General features: G+C 43.6%; 1 protein-coding gene across 1 annotated transcript in view; it reads right to left on the reverse strand.

Moving 5' to 3' along the window:
• Positions 1-21,038, reverse strand: part of STUB1 (STIP1 homology and U-box containing protein 1) — a 184,106-nt gene that overhangs the window by 100,287 nt on the left and 62,781 nt on the right. The window contains exon 3 of the mRNA XM_069210638.1: positions 11,752-11,917. Within this exon, the coding sequence (XP_069066739.1) occupies positions 11,752-11,917 (166 nt within the window). The remainder of the gene's footprint in view (positions 1-11,751; positions 11,918-21,038) is intronic.

Below are 21,038 nucleotides of genomic sequence, written 5' to 3' on the forward strand. Positions count from 1 at the left end.
ATATTTGACCCTTAAATGACTGATAAAATGGTGTGTCTACTTGGCATTGTGAAGCAACCTGTGATGAAGCATTCTTAGCAAAGCAAAAAAGGTGAACCTGGAAAACACGTGGGAGGCTCAGGCCCTATGGACTTACCAGCTCTCTTGATCATGATTCTCTCAGTCTGTCCGTAAAGAAGAAATCCAAAGCATTTCAAAGCTAAACACATATTCTAGGAGCACATAACTAAGTAGCTTAGGGTCAGGGTGAGAGATCTGCAAGCTTAGAGAATGTTATCTTAGTTTAAGGTTTGTGCCTTGGGTCCCTACGGAAGAGGTTTCCCTCAAACCTTAATTCATCTGTTGCAAGAATCGACAGACGCCAGAGCAAATGACAAGGAGTGCACCTGTCCCTCCCTTCGCACTCACCTCTCTCTATGGTTGAGGGATCTACAAGAAATATATCATCAACAGAAGGAGCAGACGCTTATGTCTGCAAACACATTGTGCAGTGTGATTGGAGGGAGGAACAGAGCTAACCAACTGCTCCTTTGAAACCTCTATCAGGCATGATACCCCCCAGGCAGTGCTGCCATAGGTTTTCTACCTTTGTTTGGTTCTAAACCCTCTCGCTGTCCCACCCGATTGTGTTTTTTTTTTTTTAGGTGCCATACACCCAAACTACATTAGCTGATAACTGCTGGGTTTCATAAGTGGGAAGACTCCTAAGTACCAGTAGCTAAATCCATGTTGATACACATGTTGAGGGAAGAAAGTGCTGATAACATGTGGGCAGCTATTCCATTTCATACCATTGTATCCCTTTTTCTTAACTACTTTTGGTTATCCCTCAATGTGCTTGAAAACCTAGGAGCATTAAGAGGTTCTGCCAGTAGATCACCATGCTCCTCTAGCAAAAGGGTACAAATTGTTCCATAATGGTAAAGGATAAATAGTCCCTCAAACTGTGAGGAGTCTAATGTTATACAGCTGAGATTTTAATAAAAGGCACAACCGTTTTATCCTTACCTCAGAGAGGAATCTACCAATTCCCTCGGAGGAAAATCTACAAATCTGTTCTGTGTAAATTAAGTTCACTCAACTGTAACTTGTGTTTTTCATGCATTCTACGTGGTCAACTTTAAAGCGTGTATACATGTCACATTCAACTCTACTGTAGAAGAAACGACTGCCAAAACTGTCATGGAGCTCAGCAAACAACTGACCAGCAACAAGCTACTCCTGCTTGTAGCACCAAGCCCATCACTCTTCGAAGCCACGCTGTGAGTTCATCCGTTGCCTCTGCCTGCTATCCTGCATTGGGATGTACCTGAAAAAAGGTGAGAGTCCACACCCTGCGTAGGAAATATGTAGTGCCCCTCCCTCTCCAGAATATACGTTCTTGAGACCAATTTGGACGAGTCCACACACTTCCTTTGTAAGATGCCCAGGGAGGTGGTTACCTACTCCGATTGGCCTGGGGTTTCATCACAGTACACCTTTGAATGATCCTAGCTTCACACTAGTGCATTAGCGATCAGAATAAAAACAGGTCCTTCAGGAACAGTATTAATTTGGACTGTTGGAGAAATTCTAATGCACAAGTAAAAGGCATTTGGCCATGAACAGGAATCTAAGTTGCTAATCACATATTTCCTCTCCCTTAAAATCTGGCCCTCAAAGACTGAGAATAAGCTTAGGACACGAAAGGAAGCTCTGCTGCTGCGACCTATCCTTGAAAAGGAGGAAGCTCCACTGTCTGATTTGGAGAGTAGCCAACATTTAAAAAGAATGTCACATCAAAGCCAGCAAGCTGCAAGGAGGTAGCGGCCTTGAAAGTGAATCAGCTAACACCAAACTGTAGTGAATGAATGAATGAAAGATGACTTTTATAGCACACGGTTACTCCGAGGAGTGTCCTGGCGCTCAGCACTCAGATCACAAAATCAGAGTACAAATAGGCAATTTATTCCTGTTTAAAGAGCCACGTTTTCAGTTTTTTACCTGAACGATAAACGTGCATCAACTGAGCGTACCTCTAGTGGAAGTCTGTTCCATGTGGACGGGCCTAGGAAGGAGAACGACCTTCCCCCAACTCTGTAGCGATAACTCCTAGGGATTCTGGCCAGAAAGATATTGGCTGATCAAAGGATTCTTGGGGTGGGAGTGCGGTGAGGGAGGGTTTGGCATAAGAGCCAATTCTTGCCATGAGATAGAATGCGCCTGTAAAGTGAAGTGCCCTATAGACAAACATAAATGTTTTACATAAAATTCTCTTCTTTACTGGGAGCAAATGGAGAGCCCACATGTGCAGGCACACATACGTTTTCACAGGACAGCTCAACAGAGTGCGTGCCGAGGATTGTGGAATACCTGTTCTGTTGTTAATGTAGTCAGAGTCCGAAATATAGGGCCTTTCTGTAGTCCTGCATTGCTATTATGAGTGCCTGTATGACCACCTTCCTTGCTGCAAATCAAAGGAGATGTAGAATTTCCTTAAAATGTACAGTAACCCAAAACACGTGCCTACCACAACTTTAACCGGAGGTGGAAAAGAGAGACAGTTACATTCAACACACTGCTTTCCTGAGGGCAGGGTCAATCAAATGGCCAAAAGGTCTGCTATGTCTCCGGGTCTTTGAGACAGAAGAATAATAGTTTGTTCTTGTCTGCATTGCATTTAAGTTGATGGCAAGTTAACCAGTGGAAGACCACTGCTAGGCAGGATCTGATGGAATTGCCGGGGAACTTTGCTTTCCTGCCCCAGGAGAACAATAGCTGAGAGTAGTCAGCATAAGAAACCACTTTTGCTCCTAAAGCTTTGGACAAATGAGCGAAAGGAGCAAGATACACATTAAAAAATGTAGGGCTCAGGGCCAAGCCCTCTGACACTTCTACTGGAAGGAGTGGATCCAGACTGCTTGTCTTCTGCCCTCCTAAAAGGAGGCCAACTAGTCCAGGGACTGACCAACAATTCCAGTGGATTGGAGACATGTTAGGAGTTTGGCATGGGGTACCCTATCAAAAGCAGCTGACAGATCTAACATAATCAGCACTGCCTTCCCCCCAGGAGCTAGTGCCTGTGATGTAATCAGCAACCTCCACTACCGTCGTCTCCGTACTGAAGTTGTGTCTAAAGCCTGACTGACTTGGGTGAAGCAAGTTATTAGTTTCCAAGTACTGAGAATTAATAACTTTCCAAGTACTGGGAACTTCCCTTACATGTTTTTCCAGAACTTAAGATATGGCTAGTAGTAAAGATATGGGTCTGTAATTTGATTGCTCTCCTGGGTCTGCCTGAGGTTTCTTAAGCAGGAGCAATTTTAGCCTGCTTCCAGGAATGGGGTACTGTTAATATAGACCGTGATCCTCCAGCAGTTTATTAGGCAAGGGATGAATGATACTTCCCCTAGTGCTAATAGGTTGAGAGGACAGGGAACAGCAAGAGATACTGATTTAAGGCTGTGTATAGCTGCTAATGAACCTCCTAGGGGGATATGTTCTAGCCTAGAGAGAGTAACTAAGGATGAGGAAGCTATATTAGGGTGCACTACGTCAACTGAAACCACTTCAGACTGAGAGCAGGAGGAAAAGCTGGCTTGGATGATCGAGATCTTATTATGATCACACCACTCAGCTGAAGGCTGTTGAGGCTTGAACAGGCCTCAGGGGACATAACATCCCTAACAACTTTAAAGATTTCCCTGGATTTGTTTCCTGCTCTCTCTAGCCCTCCTTCCAGATAAGCCGTTTTGGCTATTTTGAATTCAGTGTAGTATTTCTTTAAGGCATCCTTGTATAAAGCCTTGGCCTTGGGGTTTTAATGTTTCCTCCGTCTGCTATGCAAGAGGGCTGAGAACCCGTGGAAGACAAACAAGGTTGACGTCTGGGGGTGAGTATGTAATGCTCTGATCCACCTTGTAAACCACAGACTTCCTGGAGCCCATTATCATTCGTTCTTCCTGACCGTCAGGAAGCTAGGGATTTTTTTTTCTTCTTTTTTTTACCATTCAACCTAGTTTTTTAAATGGTGGTCGGTTGGTTAAGTCTGGTCTTTCAGATGGACATGACATGCAGATCATCTTTGTCCGCAGGGATAACCAAACCAAGAGGATGAGAAAAACAGGTGGGATCTCACTCACAAGTCCACTACAGTCCAGTCTGCCTTGGGAATTGCACACTGTCAAGTGTCAGACTGCTTGGAAAGCATGGTGACCATCCATCTGCCAGATTCTTTCGGTGGACTTACGAGAGACAAAAGCGTTTTAGGACCAGACATCAGCTAAACCCACCACGCCTCTCATACTTTTGTATGCAGCCGCAAGAAAGGTGAGAGCAACTTTATTCCATGCTAGGCTAGATGAAGGATACCCAAACCCACTTGAGACGGTGAATGTGTATACACACACGTTCAGAGGAGAAAATTAGATCAAATAGAGCAAACAGTAAGGATAAGTTACTTACCTGTAAATCCTAGTTCTCTTCCACATGTAAAACCTTTTCCACTTGAATGCATAGGAGCACCGTGTAGATGGTCTTTTAGACTCTTTTAAAAATCTCCACACATTCCTGAGAGAGTCCTAGATGTCCATACTGCAGAAATTCAGGAGCTATGCTGTCAAGCTCAGAAAGGGAAGGTTGGGATGTAGAAGGTTCCCCCATAATCTGTGGAGTAGATCCAGTCTGCACAGCAGCTTCTTGTGAGGTTGCTCTGACAACTGGAGGAGATCTGTGTACCAGTATTGCTGAGGCCATTGTGGGGCTATGAGTATCATCCTGGTTTTGGACCTGTAGAACTTGTTGATTACAGCAGGTATCAGGGGAATCGGTGGAAAGGCGTAGAGAAATATCCCTGACAAGTCTATCAACAGGGCATTCCCTTGCGTCCCCGGTAGAATCTGGATGCGAAGTCTGGGCATTTTTTGTTGACGTTGTCTGCAAACAGATCTAATTGAGGCTGACCCCACCGTTGGAAGAGGTCTGCTACGACATCATCGTGAAGAACCCAGTCGTGGGAGTCTATTAGACTTCGGCTGAGGAAATATGGTTCTGAGTTTTGTTGTCCCGGAAGGTGGACCGCCGTGAGAGACATCCCCCTTGCTATTAACCAGTGCCAGATGGTTTGCGACTCTCGAGACAGAGAACGAGATCTCGTGCCCCTTGTCTGTTCAGATAATACATCGAGGTTGTATTGTCCGTCTGGACCACAATGAACTTTCCTTTGAGAGATGGAGCAAACGACTTGAGCACAAGATGGACCGCTCTCAGTTCCAGCAGGTTGATGTGGTAACTCGGTTCCTTGCCGGACCGTATGCCCTGAGCTTGAGGGGGCCCAGGTGAGTTCCCCAGCCCTGTAGCGATGCATCCATTACCAGGGTCTCGGAAGGAGTGGTCTGGTGAAAAGGAGCCCCCACCAACAGGTGGATGTCTGCGCATCCACCACTGCAATGATGCTTGAGCCTCGGTTGAAAGAGCTATTCTGTCCTCCCATTTGGCTGTGTACTGATTCCACTGATCCTCTAGAGTTTCTTGAAGAGGTCTCATATGCAATCTGGTGTTTGGGACAATGAAAATGCAGGAGGCCATGGAGCCCAACAGAGATGCTATTTGACGGACCGTAGGCCTCAGAGTGTGGAGAAGTGTGTGCCACTTCTTCGTTATTGATAATAGTAGTTCCTCCAAAGGATACACTCTTTCTAGCTTGGTGTCTAGTATTGCCCCCAGATAATGGAGCGTCTGAGTTGGAATGAGAGTGGATTTCTGGAAACTGACCTGCAGACCCAAAGAGTTGAAGGTATTCAGAACCAGGTTGAGATGGTTCACAGTCTGCTCTGCAGTGATGGCCTTGAGCAGCCAGTCGTCTAGGTATTGATAAATAAAGATATTTATTGTTCTCAAGTGTGCTGCTATTGTTGCCACACATTTGGATAATGTCCGAGGGGCTGATTTTAGGCCAAAGGGCAGCACCTTGAACTGGTAGTGTTGTGATGCCACTACGAACCGAAGACATTTTTTGATGTTTTGTTATGATTGGAATGTGAAAGTATGCATCCTGTAGATCTATGAAGCACATCCAGTCTCCTCGATATAGTGGAGAGAAAATCTGATGAAGGGCCAGCATTCTGAATTTTTCTTTTCTGATGTATTTGCTCGGATGCCTCAGATCTAGAATGGGTCTGAAGACCCCTTCTTGGCCTTTCTTTTTCACCAGGAAATATCGGGAGTACATTCCTCTTCCTCTTTGAGGATGGAACCTTTTCTATCGCTCTTTTTTGCAGCAGGATGCAATAGTAATGAGTGGTGAGCAGGTGCTGCTCTTGTTGGTGGCAGAGGAGGTGGAGGAGATTTCTGTTGAGGCCTCTGGGACCAATGAGGGGCTTGAAACCTCTGTTGAAAAGGGTGCTTATCATAAGGCCTGTACCTCCTCCTATACTCTCTTCGCCTACCTAGGCCCATTGCTTTCATAGTGTCTACCTCCAATTTCATCCTCGCCATCTCATCGTCAGTACGAGATCCAAATAATGAGTTTCCAATAAAAGGCAAGTTCAGGATGCAGTGTTGTGCCTCCTGTTTCAACCCTGTGAGACACAGCCATGAGGACCTCCTTGCACAAATGCATTGTGCGTAGCCATGAGGTGCCAAATGTGCTCCGTCTGCAGATGCACTAATAACCTGGTTGGATACTAAACTCCCCTCCTGTAGGATCTCCTGAAAATCTTGCCTATCTTCCCTAGGCAATTTATCTACGAACCTGTTCAGAGTCCCACAAAGAACGGTTTTATCTTCCCAAAAGTGCAGAAGCACTGGAGACCTTCATGTATGCTGCTGAAGTGCCACACATTTTCCTGCCCAATTAATCCAGATGTTTACTCTCTTTATCTGGAGGGACCGTTGATGATGATGATGCCACAGATTGAGCTTTACGGTCAGCAGCTAAAATCACATAGTCCGGAGGTGGATCAAGTCTAAGGAACAAAGGATCCTGGTCTGGGGCTTTATATTTCTTTAGTATCCTAGCTGGGGCTGAGCGTAGGCTAGCCGGAGTGAGAAACCAGAGGCAATAAGTGCCTGGAGGAGGGTCTCAAAAATCACCGACGATGACGTAGTCGGCTCTGGAATATCTATGTTAAGTTTCTGGGCCCCTCTGACCAAAACCTCGTTGAAGGTTGTAATATCGTCAAATGGCGATACTCTTGCTGGAGGGGAGCTAGTCAAGGTAGGTAAGTAGTCTCTGATGGAAGACTCCAATGCCATAGACCACAAAGGAGATCTGCACAGTCTTTGCCGTGATCTAGAGGATCTAGACCTTCTCCTGGATCGTGACCTACTTCTTGTGGATGCCCTTGACTGGCTGCGCTGGCATCTAGGAGTGGGCTGGTCAGTAGTTGGCCTTGCGCGCTCAGCGGGTGTTGCTGGCTAGGGCGTTCGCGGTAAAGAAGCTGATGGTGAATACAGTCGCGAGTATTGAGAATCTGGAGAAGCCGGTGTTTTATTAAGGCTTTCACACCACCTTGGAGACGAGTTTATAGGTGATATGTGTCCTACCGATGAAGCTCTAGATGCCCCCTGAGGATTCACTCTGAACAGTGACTACCAGGTCTTGGTGAAGGAGGTCAGTCTCAGGATTCTGTCACGTAGGTGACTTTTGATGGGGGCTGGTATGCAGGGCAACCCTTTGCAAGACAGATGTCACAGGAGATGGCTGCCTCAACGTCGATCGACGTTGTGCTCCCTTCGATGGGGATCCATGAGTTCCTAACGTCGAGCGAGACTTTCCCGTCTTCTCAGGTCTCGACGACGAGCGGTGGTCCATAGCAGGAATATGTCTTGACGCTGAATGTGTTGACGTCGAGCGGTGTGCAGACGGAGACGAGTGCCTCGATGTCGCATGAGGAGGGGACCTCGACCTGGTTCTTGAGGCCGACTTCAACGGCAGAAGCCCAAAATCGTCGGATGACGACTAGCCTTAGACGCCGTGTGAGCACTGATGTACCTGCTCGACGTCGATCGTGTGCAACCGTCGATCGAGAACTACCCCGATGAGGGAGTTGAAAGCTCGACATCTTTTCTTTCGACGTAGCTTGAGTCGCTGTCGACGGCGGTGTGCTCTTCAACACCCGGTGATGCGACGATGGGAGGGATAACGTCGACGTTGAACAGACAGGAATTTTCCTACCGGCCGACGTCGATCTGGCTCGCCGTTGTGCAGAATAGTCTTTAGAAATCTTCTCCCTTTCATGCAGACCATGTAGTCGAATCCTTTCTCTGTCCTTGAGAATTCTTTTGGACAGATTCTTGCAATGTCTGCAGGTGTCAGGACAGTGACTCTGAGACAAACAGACTATGCACACAGAGTGTGGGTCTGACTGGGCCTTCTTCTTCCCACAAGAAGGACAAACAGTGAAGGCATATTTGTGAGAAAAAATTATCCTTCCACTCAGGAAATATGAAGAACCATCGAGTAAATCAGAGAAAAATACAGTTTAGGTAATTTTTCTGTACAAATAACCAGAAAAATAAGAGCTCAATGATCCTGGATCCTCACAGAAGAAGCCGGAAAAAGGAACTGAACTAACTGTGAACCAACTGTCACCTCACTCTCACCCCTGAGGCATGGTGGGATACTAGAGGTGCTCAGGGTCTTAAAGGCACAGTGTCAATTTATTTGGTTCAGCTGTGTTAACCTGCCTGCATCCTATTGGCTAATAATGCTCCTTTATTTTCAATGTCGTTTTTCTCTTTTAAAATGGAGTGCTTACATTTTCTATGCCTTCTACTTTGACTACAGAAAGTTTTCACCTTGAATTGAAGTTTTCAATTTATGTTTAAAAAAATAAATAAAATAAAAATGATAAATATCACTCTAAAAAATAAAGCACTTTTAGCCTGTTTCTCAAAATAGGCTGCATTGACTGTTTGCACATGTATATATTTGTACTGAAATTTTCTACTAAAATTTATTTTTCATGGATATTTCATACATATACATGTTTTGTATATGCTCCGGGGTCCTCACACATGGGCAGGAATATTCAGTGTTTATGACTATTGATGAGGATCCCCTGGAAGAGAAACTTAGTGATGGAAATATGGCCTCAGTCTGAATGATATACTCAACTACAGAAGGCTGTAGTTCAACCCTTCAGTTACACAGAGAAAATCAGTATGTACATTCAGTGACACAGTTTGTGCTGGTGCCTCACTGTCTTGTATTTTGTAGCAGCGTGGCAAGATTACCAAGTAGCTGACCTGTTAACTTTTGTTAAAGAAACCCTTACAAAGAAGCATTCTTCTACTTAGTGGAATGTCCTCTTGGTCTTGCGCAGTCTTTGCTGCTAAGGTGTAAAACAACTGAACTGCTTGTTGTATTAGTCTTGCAATTGTATCCTTGTTGACAGATGTACCCAATACATGGGATGTATTATAGTCAAGGACCTCAGGCATCTAAGACTGATGTTGCCACATAACACATTAATTCCCTTCTAATATCAAAAATGCCTAGGGTTCTTTCTCAAGCCGCAGTAGGATCCTGGCAGACTGATTGGTCTGAGTGAGATTAAAATGTGTAATCATGCTTTGTGTAAAATTTGGATGTGTTTTCACTCTCAACTTGTCACAATGTAACATTAAGTATGGCTGTTTGAATATCAGTGTCTGAATTTCAGTAACCCAGTGCAAAACGTTAATAGTTACTAAAAAGTATTTGTTCACAGATTTTCAATTTCTTTACGCTATATTTCAACAGGTGAGAAAACTAACCTACACAGAAATGAGTTTAAGTTCCAAACTGGATGTTATATAAGATATGGTGGATACATTACTTGCATAATAAAGAGGGATTTCCTTGGTGGGGGATCACCATGAGGATTTGACTACCATGCTGACTGGTAGTGGTGTACATGAGTGAGTATCAAGGAGATGAAGACGTTTTAAAACAAACAACCTGAACAGAATACTTTCATGCCAATGCACCTCTCTTAAAATACACATCTTGGAGATTAGGTGTTAAGTGTCAAACTACTAAGACTTCAGGAGCCACTCTAAGGTTCAGGGACTGTACTCTGACTGTACTGCGAGCATTCGGAAGTAAGAGTCCTGGCATTTTGCATAGGGACATGTAAGCCTAAGAAACAAGTTCCTCAAAGAGCAAAGACATCTTCTATAACAAAGGATGTAGCTCCCATTCATGTGACATGCCTGCTTGCTTAGTGTGTACGCAATAGCATTCATCCCTTACTGTAGGCGGACCCTTTAAAGTATCACCCACTGCCAAATCTTCACTGACAACTTCAAAAGATTTTTACTCTCACTGTTTCTTTAGAAAGAACATTCCACTAGAGTGGTCAGTTAGAACCCTGATCACAGCTAACTGAACTTGAGGGAGAAGATACTTCACAGTTACGTGTATGGTCTTGAACTACACACACACACACACTGGTGAGCTCTTGAACTTCCTCTGGAGTCCGTATCTCAGTGGTTATTTGAGCATACTGTAAGCCCATAAAAGAGGCATCTGCTGCAATGGTCACTTTCTGTAAAAGGTCTACTTTTCATCACATTCCGATCATTCCACCTCTGTAACGATTTTACCATATCAGAAGTGAAAATGATTATCTTTCCAGTCCCCCTATGAGTGTGCCAATTCTTTTGAGGGCCTTTCCTGACTGGTAGGCAAGCATTAGGCATGAGAAATAAAAGATTCCTAGCAATTTCTTCGCAGTTCTCAAGTCAGAGACTTGAAAATCAGGTAAAATAGTGTTTTGTTCTTAAAAGCCATTAATCTCAGCAAAGTAGAAATTGCTAGTGTCTATCTCTGAGAAATATCTTCAAGAAGAAAGATAGTAATGGTCAACATGAGTGGTACACTGAAGCTTTTGACTGTGTGTACACTGAAAGCATTTGCTTGGGTACTAAATGTCCTTACAGCTTGTTCCTTGTTTTGCCACCAGGCTATATGATAGGAGGTCAACACATGTAATTTGCCTGGCAATGCACTGGATATCTTTGATGACAAAGTTCTCATAAACATCGGCCCCTGTGCTGAAATGGGAATCCTGGTATAGTGATGCTACCTGCAATTTTTCTGAGTGCAGAACCGGGAGGTCTCAGACAGCCCTGCAGCAGAGGAAGGAGCTCTACTAGGCTTTTAAGCGGTTGAAAATAAAACAGCACAAACTCAGGCAATGCATATCTTCTGTATTATAGCGGAACTGTGTGATTATGTGTGGCACCTTTACTTAGGTGTTTTCGTCCATATTTGCTATAGCAGAATGAGGCACTGTTTTGTTAACATTCATTTTGACTTTTCGAAACATTCAGAAATAAGCCATCTTTCAGTCCCAATTTAAAAGCTGTGCACACCGTCAATTGTCATTTCATTGTCATGCTCATGGCCCCATGAATTTAAAATACAAAGAAATTAAATGCTAAAACAAAAGAATCAAGGAGAGGGAGAGAGATCGGAGCAGAGTTATCACATCCCATCAATGGTTCTATGACATCAGCGGGAATAGCAGCTCTCTTGTACAGGAACCAGGTGTGGATCCCTTAGGGGAAAGCTTTTTCCTCACCAATGTCTGATGATTGCTGTCTGGTGTCAGAAATGCGAGCTCCCTCACATCAATGGAATTATATTGCTAAGGGAGTGCAGCACTGGAGGTTTTGTCTCAGCACTGGTCTGAAAGCACTGAAAGGCACTAGAAGCGCGAACTACCTGCCAGTTACTGTTTAACAAAAGGTAATATGCAATACTGCCAGTCAATCTATCTATACCTTTCCTTTTCAGCTAAGATGAGCTTGGTGAGATAGGCATGTAGTTCATTCTCCTGGTTGATTCGTTTCTCCTCAATATTGCTCCATCTTTTCTTCTTTGCGATTCTTAGGGCACTAGGGATATCGTCACCAAAATTCAGTCGTTGCTCTCTTGAAAGGTTGTACGCTAAAGAAAGATTAAAGCAATTTAAGAAAACAAGCAAATAGCGGATGTATGACTGAATATAGGCTGTTTTCATCATCAACATGTTTTTGGGACAAAAGCTTGCATTCATTCTAGCTCACAGTCTGAGCAGTTTATGGATATTAAAAAAAACTCCAAAGTATAAGATAACCAGGACGGCATGGAAGCAATGACCGTTTTTTTAACGAAAGGAAAAGTTTGAAATAATTACTATAAACAGAAAATGGGGTTTTCAGATCTACCTTCACTACATAAAACACGCTGAACAACTAAGGAAGGATTGTATACAACTCCCTATGGTTTTATTGGTACAATGCAAGAAATATGTTTTAAGTAATATGGTTAATCCTCTAAAGGGTGGGGCAGTTAAGAGGGGAATAGAAAAGCAAGTGGAAGGGGGAAGACACCGCACACATTTCAGTATTGTGCACAACAATAGGTTTGGAAGGGTTATTACTTCTGTTGGGTACACTCACACCGACCTGTGTGGGATCTACGTTTTAATTCCCAGTACACCATCTGTACACTTACTTAGTGGTAAGCTTAGATCTGAAGTGTTTAAGTTACTCACACAATACGAATACCGTAGAGCAAGGGAAACTCAGAACCTTTAGAAAGAAAATTCCAAGGCAGTGAAAGAGATGAATTCCACGAGATTAACTTTCGTTCACTTAATCCATTTGCTTGATTTTTGCCACGCATTTCTAGTGACTTTTGTCTCCTGGCAGACTTTTGAGGTTATAAAAATAATTTATACCGACCTTTGGTGACATTTTAAAGCTTTTAAAAGCAGTAACTGCCACATAACAGTTTTCGGCTCAGAATACTCTCCAATCCACTTTCAGTGAAAGATCTTTGGCATGAATTTAGCTACAGGAAAGAACTAAATACAATTAAACCCCAAACCTTTAAGATTTTAAAACTCAGAATTCCCTTACACTTTTTAGGGCTGGCTTGCAGATAGAATCGCTCATCTTCTTAGCTCAAGTATTTTCAAAGGAATGCACCACCTCAAGTATTTCTTAATCCTAAAACTTTTATAACATCATCTCTGAACACTTCAATCAACTCACTCAGACCAACTGATAAAACGGCTCAAGGCTAGTGGCATGGCCGGTTCCCCATTCTGACATCCCGTCTGTTTCCTGCTCACTTCAAGTCTTCACGGGAATCATCCTCACCACAAACGTTGCTATTTGGGTAAGAGCATCACGAACAACCTGTTAACTCCAGGTATCTACCCAGAGGAACTAAAGCTATCATTCATCAAGCCTATCATAAAAAGCAGGACCAGCCAGCTAGCCACTGATCGCCAATGGATCATTTGTGGAAAACTTAATGAATGAGATAAATTCATTTAGGTCTTGGAACATCATGACTTTGACCACCAAACCAATGTACGCCCGGCATAGGAACTACATCTGCCCCAATCCTCTGACAGAAATGTTTTTCTTATTTGTTTATTTTTGGACCCATCAGCAGCTTTTGACACAGTTAACCAACTGTCTCCTGTTAGAAGAAATTCAGGTTTAGGAAACCATTGTATACTGGATCTCCTACTACCTCGCCAACAGCTCAAGCATAGTTTTACCACATCAAACTCATCAGCTACATAAGACTCCTATTCAGATGTGCCTCAAGGTTTAATCGCTTTACTCTTAAATGTCTTCATCAGCCCGCAACATTACCACCTCAGGACCTTTAACCTCACCAGCTAAAACTACACCCCAATCCTTCTCAGGTTAATTCTAGTTCCAAATTATTTTTGTTTTTATGCAATAGGTGAGTGTCATAATTAATACGATTCCAATACAATATGAGATTCCAATGTTTTAGAACCCTGTTGTATTAAGGAAAAAAGCATGAAGAATAGCAAATGCACTCTATTCCGGATGTCGAATGAGGTTTGTCATTCCTCGGAGGCAGTCTTTTCCAAACTGTGGGTCTCGACCAATTGGTGGATCACGAAAGTCCAAGCAATAAATATAGATGCCATTAAATTTTGTATTTATCTTGCCACTTCTGCTGTACTTCAAAAACAGAGGTCAAATGTCATCTATGTCTTCTGACAAACTGTTACTTTTTTTTTTTCTTTTTTGTTTTTTTTAACAATGGGATTGCTGTTTATAAACTCCTCTCACTCCACATTTAGAAAAAGAAAAGTCAATTATCTGTCAATCTTGTACACATTCAGCGGTTAAAGCGAAAAAAGAAGCAAACCTTTTTGTGTAATTCTGAAATGTGATGGAAACAAAGATTTTAATATGGTCAAAACAAATTAAGACACTTTACCTGGTGATGAAGAAATGACATATTTACTGAAACCAGATTTTCGCACATCATTTGCATGCAATACAGTTTTATCAGTAAAATCTGAATGTCTGTGCAAATTTAGTGTCCACTTCAATGGAAAATGTGATGTCTGTACAGGACAGCGCACTATTATGCGATGCTTTAGTTACACTGAGAAAAAAAAATTGACCGCCTCATAACCATTAAAGCTAGGTGGTCAACGAAAGTCTGCCATTCTATTAAGTGGGTCGAGTATTTTATTTAGATAATTTATAAAATAACGATTTTACAAGTATTGCGTGTATACATTTTAAATATTTGTTCACATTTCTGTTGAAGATGCAATTAGCTAGAAGTGTTAATTCAAGGCAGTCTCACTATTTGATATGTGGCAATTTCAATGCAAAGTTGAAGAGGTGTGACTGGGAAGTGGGTGACTGTGGTGGGGTGTGGGCCTGTTAGTGATTCTAGGGAGGGCTGAGCTTAACAAATATTTAGCAGAGTTCGATTTTGTGGATTTATTCAGCTGGGTTGGAAGGGATGCAGATTTTTTTATATCTTTCAAGGGGGCTGGGAGCTCCACTTCAACTATTGGTTATATATTTGGGAACTTAGATTTTGTTAATTTGTTTTCAAAGGGTGAAGTTTTACAGACAGAATGGGGCGATCACAACGCCCTTTGCGCCCTAGCAGAAGTTGTCTCCGAGTAGGTCCCAGTGTGATATGAATACAATCTCTATTTCCAAAGATAAAACTAATTGTCTGAGGCTTTTTTGAAATCTTAAGAATCCAACTGTCATGATGGAAGTGCTTTTAAAAACATGTCAGGGGACGTTTCTAAGCTGCCTAGCTGATGCACGTTATGAAGATATGGCATTACATTATAGTAGTTTAATCCTGCAAATAAAACAGGCTCTGCTTAAACCTTTATGACCAAGTAAAGGGGCACTCTGGCGGTTTGATGAACAGTGCTCCACGGCCAACCGCAGACAGAGAAACGTGCTGGCTGCTGTTCCAAGGGTTGGTGCTGTGGTCCAAGACGCATGTCGAGCATATAAATCTGACATTAAGTCCAGAAAATATGTTTTATATATATAAAAAAATAAATAAAAAAAAAGACTGGGAGCTATTGGAAAGTGCAGCAGTAAGGAATAACAGTAAGCAATTTTGGAATTTGGTAAACAAAGTCAGTGTGCGGAATGTCCCAGTAAATTCTCTTTTGCAGTGTACCATTCTTGGTTCCGATTGGGCCTCGTATTTTTCTGCAATCTGTGACCTGAAGGAGGATCAGATCTTGGTGCGTGCATTCAGTGATAGGTTGTTGGACTCCCCTCCCTTGCATATTTCACTATTAGAAGTGGATTTAGCTACACAGCATAGTACAGGAGGGAAGGTGCCTGGTCCTGATGGGGTCCCAATCAATCTTTTAAATGTATACCTGACTTATGGGGCCCCCTGACTACTAATGCATTTAACAGCTCCTTAAATGTAAACAGTCCTCGTTCCTGGACTTTGTCCACTATAGTGCCAATATTCAAAAAGGGAGACCCGCACATCCCCAAGTGCTATTGACCTATCTCGCTTATCGACAGCACAATTAAAATTATTAGATGAGTGGTCTACAATCCTTTGATAGAATGGGTGCAAGCTAACAATATCCTTTCACCTTTTCAGTTTGGTTTTCACACAGGAAGGGGCACGACTGAGCCTAAATTTGAGTCTGGTTGTCAGTAAATATACCAGTGCCACGCGTTCTCCTGTCTACCTGGCGTTCATGGATTTGTCCACCATGTTCGACTCGCTTAATAGGGCAAAGTTGTGCACCATGTTGTTGGACTTAAGGGTGAACTTGCAACAAGTGAATTTCCTATTTTCAGTGTACCGTGACCTTGCAGCTAGAGTGCGCTTAAATAACTAAGGTTTTTTTTAAAGTGGGGAGTCAGACAAGGATGTATCTTGTCACCTTTGTTGATCATTATTCATATTAATGATTAGTGCCTTTTTTTTTATTGCCAACCCGGTGGACACCCCGAGGATTGCAGGCAAGCAGGTGCCCGCGTTACTTTATGCCTATGACTGGGTCCTGCTAGCTCGCACTCCGTATGCCTTGAAGACGCTGGTCAGTCACTTTGTCCTGTATATGAATAGCATGTACCTTTCTATTAATTATGGCACATCACACATCATGGCTTGTGGTCCATGTAACTCAAGGTTAAACAAGCTTATAATGAAAGCCCAGCCCCTATTTATCTTTAGTGATTTTAACTATTTAGGCCTAACATTTAGCTCTTCGGGGTCCTGGCAGTCTCATCTCAAGAACTCCTGCCTTAAACTTAAATCTGCGGGCGAGCTTCACAATTTTATTAGTGTGAGTGCTAAATGGTCCATTCTTCCACTATTAAAAGTATACAAAGTGCAGTGTGTTATCGCTGCGGTATGGGGGCTGGAGTATGGGGCTTTCATAATACTTCACCTCTCCAAATGGGGGAAAATCGAATCCTCCGTAGGTTACTGTATTTGCCCCCGTCCACCTCCAGTTTTATTATTCACGCAGAGATCCAATAAGATTATATTTCAGACAAGGTTCAGTTGGCTCCTCTGTTGTTATGGGTTAGCCCGTGGTCAGTTAAACTTTGCAGAGATATAATCTCGGACTGCGCTAACCTGGAGAGTGGTTTTAAAATTCTGTGGCTGACTTATATACGTAAAACAACAGATGCTTTGGGCCTGACTTCTTTATTTACTGACCCTGGAAGTTTAAGCACACTGGATAAGTCAAAGGTGACAAATCTCCTGCTTCTTTTGTTTCGTGAGGAAGAGAGACTGCAAGAGAGGTATCAAAGTGCACCATGTTTACATACTATAGCTTTTTAGCACAGGTAGGGCCAGCCCACTATTTAAAATCTCCCCTTTTCACACTGGGATAGATTGCTTATTTTTAGTTTCAGATCAGGTACGACCTGGCAGCTTATTTGTTTTAAAAGATCATTTGATTTAAGAAGGGGATATGGCATTGTTTTGCCCTTGTGATAGTGTACTGGAGCAATCCCTACCTCATTTTCTTTTTTTGTTTTCATAATTGCCCTCGTAAACGTTCTAAGAAGCCTCTACCAAAGAAGCTAGGGCACTGTTGGTGCAGAGCCGCGTTATTCTATCTGCAATTGCACAGAGTTGCGTAATTCTATCTGCAATTGAATAATTCTCCGGAAGTGTGAATTTTGTGTAAGTTCCTTTTTCAATTCAACAATTTATATAATTAAGTCTACGGATGGGATTTTGTTTGATTTTTATGTATTCACACACTTAAGGATGGAATTTGAGTAGGGACATGCATTCTGTTTTATTATATTAAGTTATTGACTATTTTTAGTGAATTTAGATTATGTTTTATATTATTTTATATTGTTTGTTTTATATACTTTATTGTGTACTGTGATACTGCGTTTTGTTCTTTTATGAAGTATTTTAGGTTGAATAAAGATTTATTATTTAGTAGGTTGTGGTATGAAAAATGTCAGAAACACTGCTCTGAGAATTTGCAGTAGATGTAAACATATTACATTCTATTGGAAACCATTTTTGTTTTCAATTCATTCTGAGAGATTTATTTTTCCTTTTTGGTGCATTGTTTTATCAAGATTATATTGTGATTATCCAGGTTTCCCAAAAAAAGAGGTTAGTTTGGAGAAAGTCAGATGAGATTAATACCAATAAGAAAGTCTGCTCATTTGAAGCAGTCTCCTCTTACATTTTTCATACTTGTTCAAAGTTCACATTGTCTATACAGATATAATTTGCTTCCCAAAAAGAAGATTTATAATACAAGTTCCTTTATTGCTCATTTTTCAGGATAAACACATTTTAGGAGGGTTCCATGCATATTTGGTCTGAATCAGTGGTGAGCTAGGGTAAACATATAGTGGTACACTTAAGTTTGGAAAACCAAACTCACCTTCTTAAAATGAAACCTTGGGGGAGTGGCCAACCGCATAATGGAGTGAGACGCGAATCGCTGCTTCTCCGGTCTTCCCACCAACATCTACAGCACTGGACCTTGTTCGGACATCATATGGGGGGGGGGGGGGGCACCACACCATCTTGTACACCCACGCACAAGCCCCGGTCATGGCGCCCCATGTAGAGAGGCGCCCATCAGCTGAACGATACCCCCATTCCTGCAAACTCTGCCTGACTGCCGGAGCACCACAGACACACTACCTTCTCTGGCTCAGGTTCGGAAAATACCACAATGTGTGAACCGCGGATGGGCCAGATGAGGGGGCTCCGCGGTGGCAACGACCTGTACTGCCACTTTTGCAGACACGCTCTGGGCCTGGAGGTGAGGATTACCTGGGGCACCTAATACAGCGCGGCCTGCCCACTCTAACGCATTTGTTGCCTTGCAGCCTATGTCAGTGAGACAACACAGTGAAGTCTGGGCCTGCGACAGTGATTCAGTGAATCTGCATCCCCAGGCCAGGGCACTTATCCGGTGGAGTGATCAATCTAAGTGGGGTGATGCTGGTGACACCGCCCCCCCTCCTGTGACTGGAAGGCACCCCTGTGGCCTGGCCGGATGGGCCTGGGCCCAAGTTGGAGCGTAGACACACTTGCGCAACTCCCTCGCGCAACACAGGGTGTACTTAACAAACAGCCTCTCTGGCTGGGGCCGCTCCAATATACGGATCACCCATTCATGTGAAGACAAACATCGGAAGCCTCTCTTCTCGGCCACTGCTGGCAGATACCATGACTGCTTCCTCCTACTGGGCCCGGATTTCCCAGACGAGCTGAATCCTCTAAGGAGGCCCATCTACCTGCTTTTTGGAACAAGACGGGGCAAGCAAATAGAGAAAAAAAAAATCACAGACCCACCAGAGGAACCTAAAACTTCTTCTCTCCCGGTCCCCATCACACAGGACTTCCTGACGCACTTCTTGCAGGAAATCCGCTAGGAGATTGGTACAATCAAAACAGACCTCAAATCCTGCATCAACAAGATCAAGAGAGACGGTGCTGAACTGGGAGAACGGGTCGACAACTTGGAGTGCACCACAGATGTGCACATGGAATACCACGAAGTCCTATGGCTGCGCATTGCTGTTTTGGAAGGGCAACAGACTGAACTCCAGGCCAAGCAAGAGGATCTTGAAAATAGAAGATGCAACAACATTCACATTCGGGGAATTCCGCAGGGGACCGAGGGAGTGGACATCATGGCGTACATAGTGGCTCTTCTTCCCTGGATCAGGAGGGACCCTGATGACCCTCCACCAACGCTGGATCAGGCTCACCAGGTTGCAGAGAGCCCAGGGCATCCTGGCACAGTGCCTGACATTCTGACCCAAGTTCACTACTTCACAGAAAAGGAAGCTATCCTCCGCCTTGCCAGACAGAAACCAGAACTTGAATACCAAGGACATAAGCTCCAGTTGTACCAGGATCGATTACCCATTACACTTCAGCGTCAGCGAGACTTCAAATCAGTGACTGACAAGCTGCGGAGCATGAACATTAAATATCAGGGGGGTCATCAGTTTGCTCTCCTCTTTGAATGGGAAGGCAAGAAGTGAACACTACGCTCCCTCCGGGAGACAGAGAAACTTTTGGGAATTCATCCTCCAGGCGCCGCGGACCAATCTCCATTGGAAGATGCTGCATTCAGACACCATCTTAGACAGACCTGGGCCATGGTATGACAACAACGACACACAAAGTGTCCTAGTCCAACAACCACCCAAGAGGCAAAAAAATGACATTATTCACCACCTTCGAGCGATGACTCCTAACAAGTCACAAATGACTACACCTGATCAGGGGGTCTCCGCCCACCATTCTATTCCCCCATCCCTGCGGTCTCTGTTGGCACTCACAGCTGCTGCCTCCTGTACATGGCAGCTGGAGGTCCCAGGGTTGCACTCTCTCCACTACTTGACTTCTTCACCATCATGCTCCCACTGGCTCCCACCGGCTGATCTGGTAGATGAGAGGGTTACAACTCAGATGGGACACAGAACACTGAAGTGTCAATCTGTGTGAGAACCGATCACACAAGTTTAACTTGAATGGTTATTGATTGTTTCAATTTGTTCTCTAGATAGGTCTGAAAGCTCTCGGGTCATCCATGCGGAGTTCCCTGTGTTACTTTCTACCTTTCTTTCGCGAGCACTCAGGGGGGCGCTGGGGATTCTTCCACATGGGTTCACCCCATGATGTTTTTCCCTAGAGGCTTTAAACTTCTGTCTACAAACGTTCGCTGCCTCAGGTCCCCGAATAAGTGGAAACTGGCCTGGAACTATATCTTGTGCCATGACCAGGACATATTATTGCAGGAAACACACTTGAGAAGTGTAGATAAATGTAGGATGGCACATCCTCACTACCCTATGAACCACTGGGTCCACACCAATAGTAAAACCCTGGGAATTGGGATAGTCTGTAAACCTCACTTAGGGCCAGACATTGTCAACGTCATCAGGGATGGGGAGGGAGGCTATATCACACAGCGCCTACAGAGAGGGAGGGACAAGCTTACATTACTGAATCTCTATGCATCTAACACAGCTAAAGACACTTATATTAGGCTATTAGGCGTGTCCTTAGAGAGCAACTCCAGGGAGCAGAGGGAGAAATAATTGTTGGGGGAAACTTTAACCTAGTTTGGGATACAGCAACAAACCGCCATTCCTCCTCATTCCTAGGCATGCGGGCAATGTCCACACAACTGAAATTAGATGTCTTAGGCTTTGTAGATGCATGGCGGTCCCTACACCCAGATTTGAGAGATTATTCCTATGTACATTCTACATAC

The sequence above is a fragment of the Pleurodeles waltl genome, chromosome 10, assembly GCF_031143425.1.
Source record: "Pleurodeles waltl isolate 20211129_DDA chromosome 10, aPleWal1.hap1.20221129, whole genome shotgun sequence".
Classification (NCBI taxonomy): domain Eukaryota; kingdom Metazoa; phylum Chordata; class Amphibia; order Caudata; family Salamandridae; genus Pleurodeles; species Pleurodeles waltl.